The sequence below is a fragment of the Branchiostoma floridae genome, chromosome 13 (genome assembly GCF_000003815.2).
Source record: "Branchiostoma floridae strain S238N-H82 chromosome 13, Bfl_VNyyK, whole genome shotgun sequence".
NCBI lineage: Eukaryota > Metazoa > Chordata > Leptocardii > Amphioxiformes > Branchiostomatidae > Branchiostoma > Branchiostoma floridae.
This window is the reverse complement of record NC_049991.1, coordinates 7,659,452-7,670,607: the sequence shown is the minus strand read 5'-3', so window position 1 is coordinate 7,670,607 and position 11,156 is coordinate 7,659,452. Positions and strand designations below refer to the sequence as shown.

General features: G+C 43.0%; 2 protein-coding genes across 3 annotated transcripts; both read left to right on the top strand.

Moving 5' to 3' along the window:
• Positions 1-8: 8 nt before the first annotated feature.
• LOC118429423 (mucin-21-like) lies at positions 9-3,370 on the top strand (the record flags this gene model as incomplete). The annotated part of the gene is made up of 4 exons (XM_035839910.1): positions 9-1,317; positions 1,555-1,736; positions 2,277-2,504; positions 3,012-3,370. Coding segments are annotated over 4 exons (1,752 nt in total), but the record flags the coding sequence as incomplete, so codon positions are not given.
• Positions 3,371-4,864: 1,494 nt separating this feature from the next.
• LOC118428824 (fatty acyl-CoA hydrolase precursor, medium chain-like) lies at positions 4,865-10,080 on the top strand. 2 transcript variants are annotated; one of them, XM_035839046.1, is made up of 7 exons: positions 4,865-4,973; positions 5,521-5,861; positions 6,325-6,504; positions 7,263-7,826; positions 8,174-8,324; positions 8,593-8,821; positions 9,457-10,080. In XM_035839046.1, the coding sequence occupies exons 1-7, from the start codon at positions 4,922-4,924 to the stop codon at positions 9,653-9,655; spliced, it is 1,716 nt and encodes a 571-aa protein (XP_035694939.1). In that variant the 5' UTR covers positions 4,865-4,921; the 3' UTR covers positions 9,656-10,080. The 2 variants fall into 2 exon arrangements, with proteins under 2 accessions (XP_035694939.1, XP_035694938.1); XM_035839045.1 differs by having other exon boundaries at positions 5,506-5,861.
• The last annotated feature ends 1,076 nt before the right edge of the window (positions 10,081-11,156 follow it).

Here is an 11,156-nt window from a genome sequence, read left to right as displayed (position 1 = left end):
CGGAAACTTCTGCAGAGTCCACAACAGCGTCCACACCTCGGGCAACGGAAGCTTCTGCAGAGTCTACAACAGCGTCCATACCTCAGGTAACGGAAGCCTCTGCAGAGTCTACAACAGCGTCCACACCTCAGGTAACGGAAGCCTCTGCAGAGTCTACAACAGCGTCCACACCTCAGGTAACGGAAACTTCTGCAGAGTCCACAACAGCGTCCACACCTCGGACAACGGAAACTTCTGCAGAGTCTACAACAGCGTCCACACCTCAGGTAACGGAAGCCTCTGCTGAGTCTACAACAGCGTCCACACCTCAGGCAACGGAAGCTTCTGCAGAGTCTACAACAGCGTCCGCACCTCAGGCAACGGAAGATTCTGCAGAGTCTACAACAGCGTCCGCACCTCAGGCAACGGAAGCTTCTACAGAGTCTACAACAGCGTCCACACCTCAGGCAACGGAAACTTCTGCTGAGTCTACAACAGTGTCCCCAACGCAGGCCACAGAAGCCTCTGCAGAGTCTACAACAACGTCCACACCTCAGGTAACGGAAGCCTCTGCAGAGTCTACAACAGCGTCCACACTTCAGGTAACGGAAGCCTCTGCAGAGTCTACAACAGCGCCCACACCTCAGGCAACGGAAACTTCTGCTGAGTCTACAACAGTGTCCCCAACGCAGGCCACAGAAGCCTCCGCAGGGTCTACAACAGTGTCCACACCTCATGCAACGGAAGCCTCTGCAGAGTCCACAACAGCGTCCACACCTCAGGCAACGGAAGCCTCTGCAGAGTCTACAACAACGTTAACGTCCACACCTCAGGCAACGGAAGCCTCTGCAGAGTCTACAACAACGTCCACACCTCAGGCAACGGAAGCCTCTGCAGAGTCTACAACAGCGTCCACACTTCAGGTAACGGAAGCCTCTGCAGAGTCTACAACAGCGCCCACACCTCAGGCAACGGAAACTTCTGCTGAGTCTACAACAGTGTCCCCAACGCAGGCCACAGAAGCCTCCGCAGGGTCTACAACAGTGTCCACACCTCATGCAACGGAAGCCTCTGCAGAGTCCACAACAGCGTCCACACCTCAGGCAACGGAAGCCTCTGCAGAGTCTACAACAACGTCCACACCTCAGGCAACGGAAGCCTCTGCAGAGTCTACAACAGCGTCCACACTTCAGGTAACGGAAGCCTCTGCAGAGTCTGCAACAGCGTCCACATCCCAGGCAACGGAAGCGTCTGCAGAGTCCACAACAACGGCCACACCTCAGACCACCGAACCTGCAGCAGAACCTACTAAGATCCCAGAGACCACCTCTTCCAAAGGTAAACTTTGTAATATGGTTTCCTTGCATACTAATAGCATGCAGACTTACCAGAACAGAGTAAGTTACTGCAAAATTCAGTTCTGAATCAACAAAGCCCCAAATCACTAAAGATTTAAGTAGGGTGCTAAGACACACCAGAAACTTTTTAAAATTTTTCTACATGCATCTTACGAACCTTACTGAACTTTTGCTTTGTTATCCGGGACATGCCATGAAATCTTAATTCTTATCACAGCATTCAGCTGTACCGGGAAGGAGCCCGACCTGTACCCGGATCCCGAGGACTGCACGAAGTATTACGAGTGTGTTGTCGGGTTTGCCGATCCCTTCCACCGCTCGTGTGCTCCGGGCGGACCCGTATTCGACCCGGAGAAGAAGTACTGCGACTGGCCCGAAAATGTCGCTCTGCCTTGCGGGGTAAGTGTTTGTTTGAAAATTACACTTTGATTTTCCATCAGATTTTGTCAATAGACATAATCTCTTATCTTCATTGCACACCAAAATGCAGCATTTTCTTACCATCTCCAACAACAATCATAGTATTTTGAATACAATCGTTCACAACAAAATGATCTTTAACACCGAACCATTCGAGAAATACTTCCAGCTCGTAATTCTTGTATTCGGGTATTTTAATATCGTGTATAATGTTCATGCGTTTATTGTAAAATGGCATCCAAAAATTAAAAATCAAAGTGACAATTAAAGGAGAAGAGGTTGTGATGTAAGGTTACAATACCTGCAATGACGTCACGGTGAACCCAGCAGGCGATTCGAAACATCCGGAAACATTCTTCAGTAACATTAAAATTGTGTACATTTCGTACAGACGTTATGCTAATTGAATAATACTATCACGGTTAATTGCAGTCAATGTTGAAGTTAAGTGTTATCGGTGTCGTGCAAGCATTTTGGACATTGGTTTAATTTTTTCTGTATTATTTGTTTCTCCTATAGGTCTTGGCAGATGTTCCAACCCATGCCGAGGAAGATGCTGTAGCCACATTCACGTGTGAAGGAAAAGCACCAGGCATCCACCCCGACCCTGAGAACTGTGACAAGTTTTACCAGTGCGTACCCGGACATCCCGGGCCTTACCAGCGAGACTGCCCGCCCGGGGGTCTGGTCTTCGACTTGGAGCTGCAGGTCTGCAATTGGCCCTGGGCGGTGTCGGCGCCTTGTGGGGTACGTACGTCTACGCCTCTCAATATCCATTTATCGTAATCTATTTATCACACGTGCAGTGATTATTTCGTAACAACAGTGTAGTAGCGCTATGCATGGAGACAGATTTGAGTTCACGCACAAGAATTCTGACTTTGGACTTCTTCAGTGTTTTTGAGAACCCAGATGTTGAGTACACGTCACTTTCCGGAAGTGTGACGTCAGCACGGGTGAAAGGTGGTAGGAAGTCGGTACCGGCCCCCGTCTTGTGTTGGAAATTTGAAATGAAGTTAAAGCTGTTTGCGTAATGCTATGTAGAAATATGTACAGCACAGATGGATTCTGGACGCCACATGTACATGCACTTATTGATAAGTGGAAGGGCTATCATGCAAACTACCAATTCTTGTGTTTGTGAAAAAATGTATTGTTTCGGTACTTTAATACTATAGTAGATTTTCATGCCTTGTAGCATCGTATCGTATGCAAATATGACATATACTAAAATTCATACTTTTCTTTTTACAGACGTTGCCCACAGAATTTCGAAACCGCCAGTGATCAGTCACAGAGGGAAAATTACATCCAACTGGTTACTATAGCAACGCCAACATCACTACAATAATGATTACAATCAAATTGAATAGTATTTGTAAAATTCTTACTTTTGATAAGTTGTGACGAAAATGTTTCTGGTGCTTGTAAAGTACGATAGTGTAAATAAATAAAGTATTGCATCAAATGCAATGTTATTTATGTACGTCGTTTTGAAGGAACATTCAGTAAAGAATTTTAATGGAACGAAGCCATGCTCGCTAACGTTATTTGAGTTGGAATTGTAAGCAAGCAACTTACATATTGAGGCATTAAACCTTACTACTATGTAATTATGAGTCTGTTACTATTTCCGTTTCTCCCATTTTTACATTGAATGTTACGCGTTATATAGTGCAAAGAGGCTAAATAAGCATTTTTGCTTCAAAGACAATAGTCTGGATGGAAACAGTCGATTTAATGCATCCCTTAATACAATAAATGTATGGAAATCTAAAATAAAGAAAGTTTCACTTCCAAAGATATGAATGTTATAAGACCAAATTCATCACCAAAGCAACCTTAACACGGCTTGAACATTATATCCAATCACTTTGACTTCAATGAAGGATGCAGCCTTTTTGATAGTTAAATAAAACCCACAAGAGAACTCAAACTAACAACAGTAAGACGACTTGTATCAAAAGACAGTAATTACAATTAGAGCGGAAACTAACAACGGTTGAATCGGGTTCAGTGGGTTAAAATTGCAACATTAGAATATATTCATTAACTTATCAGCAACCTACGACGGGAGACCTAGAAGAAGGTTTGAAAGTAGGGAATGGGATTTTGCTAAATACAATGTAAAAATCAAAATATACAAACATACATGTGGTGATGTGGTGTTACTTCATGGTGCCACATTCTAACGGCAACGCCACCATGCGGCCAAAAGCAGCAACACAGCTGACTAGGGTGGTTGAGAAGACCACGACGTATTGGATGATAAGCTATCTCAACAAACTCGGGATGGTTTACTGATATGACAAGCAACCAGAGAATTCCCCGTCCCTTGTTTGACATCTAAATGGACAACTGTTTGTTTGTTTGTTCCGTGTGCATACAAACGTAACGAAAGCCGAATTACAATATTTTTTTTAGCGTCACTGCTAAGCAACTATGTTAACAGCTAGTCTCACTATAAATAAATAAAAAAAATGAATGATTTATTTCTGTAAGGCCACACTGACTTAGTTTTATAGATGACATCCTCTGAAGAACACAACACTAATGCTCGAGGGCGAAAAAAGACACCCCCCAGATGTTTCTAAACCACAGGACTATTAAAACATCCAGTCCATTTTATCCCATACTTGGTCTTTCTTATGTTCACCTCCAGTAAGACTGTAAGAGAATCTTTTCCGTTTCAATGATGTTTTATTGCCATTCTTGTTCAAAGTTAAATCCAAAGTTTTTTTTAGAATTATAACTTCAAAATGGAATAAAATATAATCACTTATGGAATATTTTCTTCTTTCTGTGTGTATGTGCCTTTCAGTACCTGTAGCTACACCTGTCGTAATCAGCAGGTGGGAGACACAGGTGAGCTATTCAACACAGGTGGCATTTTGCTGACCTCTGCTCTTGCAGGAAAACAATGGAACACAACTGACAACCCTCTATTCCGAAATAAAGCCTATTTTGTATACATCTTGAAATAACTAGCGCGTCACAAATGTGTACGTAGCCTTTTCGCTGACATCATTACTCAGGGGGCGTGGCCTGTGGATTATTGCCACCATGCTTTGACGTGTCCATTAAATCACCGCAAACACACGCGACAAACACACCACGTCAGACAGTTACTGAATTTTCCAGTTCCACGTACCCTTGCTCTCACTATGGCCAAAGGGACCATATTTTTGATGCTACTGGTATGCCTTTGGGCACAAGGTGAGTTTTGTATGAGATATTAGTTTAACTTGGTTCGAAAATCTTGAAATCCAATTTGCATAGGGTCCAAAGGTTATATGTCAGAGCTACCCCGGCTGTAAAGGACGTTGAGAATCACGAATTTACTTGTTCTTGGCCGTAAAGTACTTCAAGCAAAGGTTGGCCAAGAAGATTGTGACCTTGCCATAACGTCATGTCCCGCGTTCTCTGGGGAGTGCGGACAAAAAACGAGACATGTGATATAACAGTTACCACCGGCACCGTCCCACCAACCTCTGCTTGGAGAGTACGCACTAGTTATCCATTAAAAGTGTTAACGACTATTTATGTGACGGACCAGTAGGGTCAACTTATAGTTGATAGTTTTCAGAGTCCTTGAGCCTCGAGCCACCTCAAGCATTGTTTATGAAATTTGGTTATCAGCAGGCGTCCATACAACAAATGAGGTCATCAGTGGGTTTCTTTAGTACTGCAGTAGAACTTCTGTTTTTCGTATCTCATTAAAATGTGGGTTCTAAGATGGCTGTTATAGTCCTTATCTTCTCAGCTGCTACTGAAGGGAACGATGGTGGCCGTACTGTGCCCACCACCAGTGGGGATGTCCGGGGAACTGTACAGTACATCAACGACCTACCGGACAAGCCGATCTACACCTTCCTTGGGATCCCGTACGCAGCGCCCCCTGTCGGAAACCTGCGGTTCAGCGCACCCCAGCCCGCGGCTCCGTGGGAGGGAGTCAGGGACGCTACAAAACTCGGTCCCTTCTGTCCGCAAGGTCAAGTTGTCTTTCAGATCTTCCCATTCAAGTTTGAGCACCACAATATGGACGAAGACTGCCTGTCGCTGAACATCGAAACGCCAACTGTTGAAAAAGATGCCAAATTGCCTGTAAGTCATAGAATAGATTAGGGGTAGGTAGAGGATCAGGCACAGGTTCCTGAACCTGGTCCTAATTGTCTGTGAAAACCTTTCAAATGGCGTATGTTTGACTAGAAACTTACGCACATGTGAACTTAGAACTATGAACTGGCTTATTCAAACATACCGTTATATTAGCTCCCTCGCAGACTTCGAGCGGTGCGGGTTTTTATTCTATGGGGGTGGGGGGATGGGGGGTGGGGTTGGTAGTTTCAAAGTTAGTGCTAAGATTCTCTAATGCCGGAAAAGAGAGTTTGCCGAGAAAGGGAGTTTACCTTAATTAGGTAGTGAGCCGTGGAAAGAGTATCGTCCCTCCATTTTCAAAGTCGCCGAAATAAAGTCAGCCTCGAGGCGGGGCGAAAGTCCTTCCACAGCAAACTAACTTTGAAACAAGCCAACCAGTATGTTAAACGGAAATTGCCCTTGTGCACAGGTAATGTTGTGGATTCACGGAGGGGGCCTGTCCATGGGGATGGGACATGTCGTGCCCTTTGCCGCCCTGGCTGCTAAGCAAGACGTCGTGGTGGTCAATATCAACTATCGTCTGGGCGCGCTGGGCTTCCTCAGCACTGGGGACGAGAACGCCCCTGGGAACGTTGGTTTCCTGGATCAGGTGAGCTACTTCCGCTTGATATGCATGCTGGGATATATTGTAAACATGGCATTATACGTTGAAGGTTAGCCATCCGGGTAATTAGATACTGTAAATGCATTTAAGTTCGCAGGGATTTGATTTCGCGGTAGCGGGAAAAGGGACTTTTCGCGGTGGATTTAAGTTCGCGGTAACACCATAGACTGCAGCCTAATACCATTATAGAAAAATGTTCGCGGTGGTTTTAATTTCGCGGTAAAGTGGTCACCGCGAAAACCGCGAATATTAATCCACCGCGAACATTTCTGCATTTACAGTACACCGAAAAGCACACTCAAGCAACTGGACGCACAATCCTTTCAAGTTGTTTGAGTAACTGCTGTTCGGCGTATGGGCATTATATTAGCCATATAAGAAAATCAACTGAGACAAGTAGAAAGATGTTTAAGTTCTTGGACAAGCTAAGGGGCTAACAGTTTTCCTTTTAGTATGATTTGCATAATACATTATAAGATACAATTTTATTGGCACACTTTGCATGCAAAATATACTGTCGGGTATACTTTTACGGTTATAGGTTATATGGGTTAACCTCTTGTAAGGATACTCGTAAAGTTACAAATTTGGTATATCAAAGTAACTATAAAAGTATAATATTGAAGATGAAACAGTTTAGAAGTTATTTTGATGAAAATGACTTGAGAATAGTTAGTGCTTGAAAGAAAAGATGATAGCGAGATTTTATGATAATGTTTAAAGGAAATGCTTTCTTCCCACAGGTCGAGGCAATGATCTGGGTGAAGGAAAACATTCAAAACTTTGGAGGGGATCCGGACAGGGTCACCATTTTCGGCGAGTCCGCCGGTGGCTTGAGCGTTAGTTATCAGGTCGCTTCCCCTCTTGGTAAGGGTCTTTTCCAGCGCGCTATCTCTCAAAGCGGCACCTATAGCACAATGGAAGTCCTGCCGAAACCTTTGGAGTTGGCCGCAAAGTTGGCAAAAGAGGTTGGATGTGATGCGAAGGATTCAGCTTCCCTGGTAGACTGTCTGAGGCAAAAGACTGCAGACGAAATCTTGGAAGGTTCTCTACGAATGATGAAGATGGGCAGTGGTGAAATGGGGGAATATTTCGGGCCCGTGCTTGACGGCAACTTTCTTCCGGAGCACCCCAAAGATCTGTACCACGACGGTCAAGCAAATGCTGTAGAGTATCTCCTCGGAGTCAACAACCACGAGTTCGGATTTGTGATGCCGTCCTTGACAGGCCCTTTAGGTTTCGGGCAAGGGATGACAGAGGACGCTTTCCTCCACGAGCTAGAGAAACTCATAGACAGAACCTACCAGGTAGGAATACCAACAAACTTTATACTTTACATTACATTCGAATACGTCGATGAAGATTAGACTTCCAGGTAATAAGATGTGCCAAAATGCAGTTACTCAAGCAACTGGATATCATTTTGGAATGTGTCACTGACGAAAACCAGTAGATGCTAGTCTGACCGTTTCCAAAATCATATCCAGTTGCTTGAGTAACTGCATTTTGGCTTTACGTTCAATGACATTTATTCTGATACGTACACAAACAACACTAGTATAGAATGAAGATTTTTATCTTCAAAACCCGAACGTAAACAGTCATGTAATGATGTATTGATGAGTTACTTGAATGTGTTTTATTTTTGTATCAGGGGGCTAAGAAGGACAGTGTCATAGCAGCTGCTAGGGAAGTTTACCGTTACAATCCAGACGACCCAATGGCCGTGCAGCACCAGTACACACTATTTGCTGGCGACCAGATGTTCGTGGCTCCAACGGTGGACACCGCAAACAAACACGCAGGTGAGATTACAATATTCTCAAAGCAGATGTTGTGTCGGCGGATTGTAAGAAATCCCGGCCACTACTGTCTACCCAACCTCTGATTGGAGAATAAGATTACTGGTCACTTCAGCAGTGGAATCTTTATCCCTTGACAAAGACTGGTGCTGTTCAGTCGAGAATTTGGGTCCAATTTTTATGTTGTATATTACAGTTAAACTAGTTCAAGAATGACTTCTACCAACACAGAAGAACTTTCAAGTTTATATCTAGTACCTGTTTTTTTTAGCATCTGGGTCTAATGTTTACCTGTACGAGAACCACTACGTGCATTCGGCGAGCGCTGCCACCCGACCGGAGTGGGTGGGGTGTGACCATGGAGATGACACGACCAGTATGTCCGGATGGCCCTTCATTGACGTACATCTAGCAGCCGGAGGCGTAATTCCAAACACAGCGGATGACAAGAAGTTCAGCGCGGACATGATGGCTTTCTGGGCTAATTTTGCCCGAACCGGGTAAGTCTTTTAGTTAGGCGTGCGCTGCACATACTACTTTTCAGTTATTACAGTGCAGAACGGTGATCGGTGTTATTATTATAAGCAGAACTAAAAACAGTATGGTCAACACACTCACACATGCACGCAGACACACAAACACTTAACGTTACACATACATACACAGACACACACAAAACAAACACTCACACCGTACACACACACACACACACACACACACACACACAAACACACACACACACACATACATACATTAGGCACAAATAACCACACACACACGCGCGCTTACTTGATCAAAACTATGGGCTATCTAGTATGGTTATTTTGGGTCAGGTCACACCGCAAACTGAGGTCATCGCTGTGTACACGCCTATTGATATTCATATATGTACTAGGCATTGCATCTGTATGCACTCGTCTGTTTATGTGTGCGGTATGTAATTATGTAATAGAACCTACGAAATCTGCTATACTTTTGTTGTGCCATTAATGATTTTTTTCTTCTTTTGTATGTCGTACTAAATCCAGCTGTCTTGTTACCAAAAATGCTGTCTTAGCTCCTTGCCGGTGGTTCGTTCTGTCACAGCCTACAACATCGTGAAATTCTAAAATATCAAAAAATCTGTTTTTGTCAGGGACCCGTCTGACCATACCGGCGGCCCAGCTGATAGCCCAGCTGTACCGGAGTGGCCCCAGTATACACCTGTCAACCCAGCCTACATGAACCTGGATATGACGTCATCTAGTGACGTAGGGCTGCACCCTGACAGGATGGCACTCTGGAATGACGTCATTCCTAAACTTGTGGCATCGTCCGATAAGGAGGAATTATAGCCCGATGATTTTACAATAATTATTACATATGACATAGATCTAATGTTTTTTTGTTCAATCAAAAACTATAATTTTCAGATAATTCAATACACCAAAAATGTAGCTATAGAATTTTATCTTTTGGGAATAATATGGCCATTGCTCTTTAACATAACACAAGATGATAAATGATACCATTATGGAAACGCACTAGTATATAATTGTTTATTCCTTTTTTAGTAGTTGTTGTGCAATTTAAGATTTTGCAATTTCTAAACGTGAAAAATGCGTTATGGTGTACTGCTACTGTCATCAACATGTACGTCATGGTTTTCTGATTCATGTAAAGTCATAATAATACTACTAATAATTTTCCATAACAATTTTTAAAACTGGACAGCGTGGCAAATAAAGTAGTGACGAAAATAAATGAAACGGATGCATTACGTCATTGGCAGTTGAGTTCTTTTTTTGTCATATTACCACTCTGTTCGACAAAGACACTTGATTAACATCAACGGTTACACATTGAATACTCGCATACTACACAACCATATGCTTCGATGGGAAAATGTTGAACTTCTTACTACTAAATAATTTCATTGTAATGATTATATAATGACTACAGAAGTCATAAAATGATTGATTCGGATCTATGATAGATTCTAAAGCACCTTTAGAATCTATATAGTTCGTGTTTGTGATCTATATAATTATAGTATAGATATGATATATAGTATCAGATATTAACGCCGAAATGCACTAAGTTTACATTCAAGTACAGTACCTTATGAAAAGGTTGTCTACCACATTGGTGTCACTTCTACTATCGAACTAGTTTCACTTCTACAATTGAGGTCATGGCAACATGTTCCTCACTAAAGTCACTTTTATAAGTTGAATATGGCTACCACGTTGGTGTCACTCTTACAATAGGACTAGTTTTATTTATACAACTAGGTCATGACAACTTGTACCTCACCAGAGTCACTTTTAAATGTACAGTCATGGCTACCACATCAAACAAGTTCACGTCAGAATGTACAATTTAAGCCATGGCAACATGTTCCTCACTAGAGTCACTTTTACAAGTACAGTCATGGCTACCACATCAAACAAGTTTCACTTCAGAATCTACAATTTAGGCCATGGCAACATGTTCCTCACTAGAGTCACTTTTACAAGTACAGTCATGGCTACCACATCAAACAAGTTTCACTTCAGAATCTACAATTTAGGCCAAGACAACATGTTCCTCACTAGAGTCACTTTTACAAGTACAGTCATGGCTACCACATCAAACAAGTTTCACTTCAGAATCTACAATTTAGGCCAAGACAACATGTTCCTCACTAGAGTCACTTTTACAAGTACAGTCATGGCTACCACATCAAACAAGTTTCACTTCAGAATCTACAATTTAGGCCAAGACAACATGTTCCTCACTAGAGTCACTTTTACAAGTACAGTCATGGCTACCACATCAAAGAAGTTTCACTTCACAATCTACAATTTAGGCCAT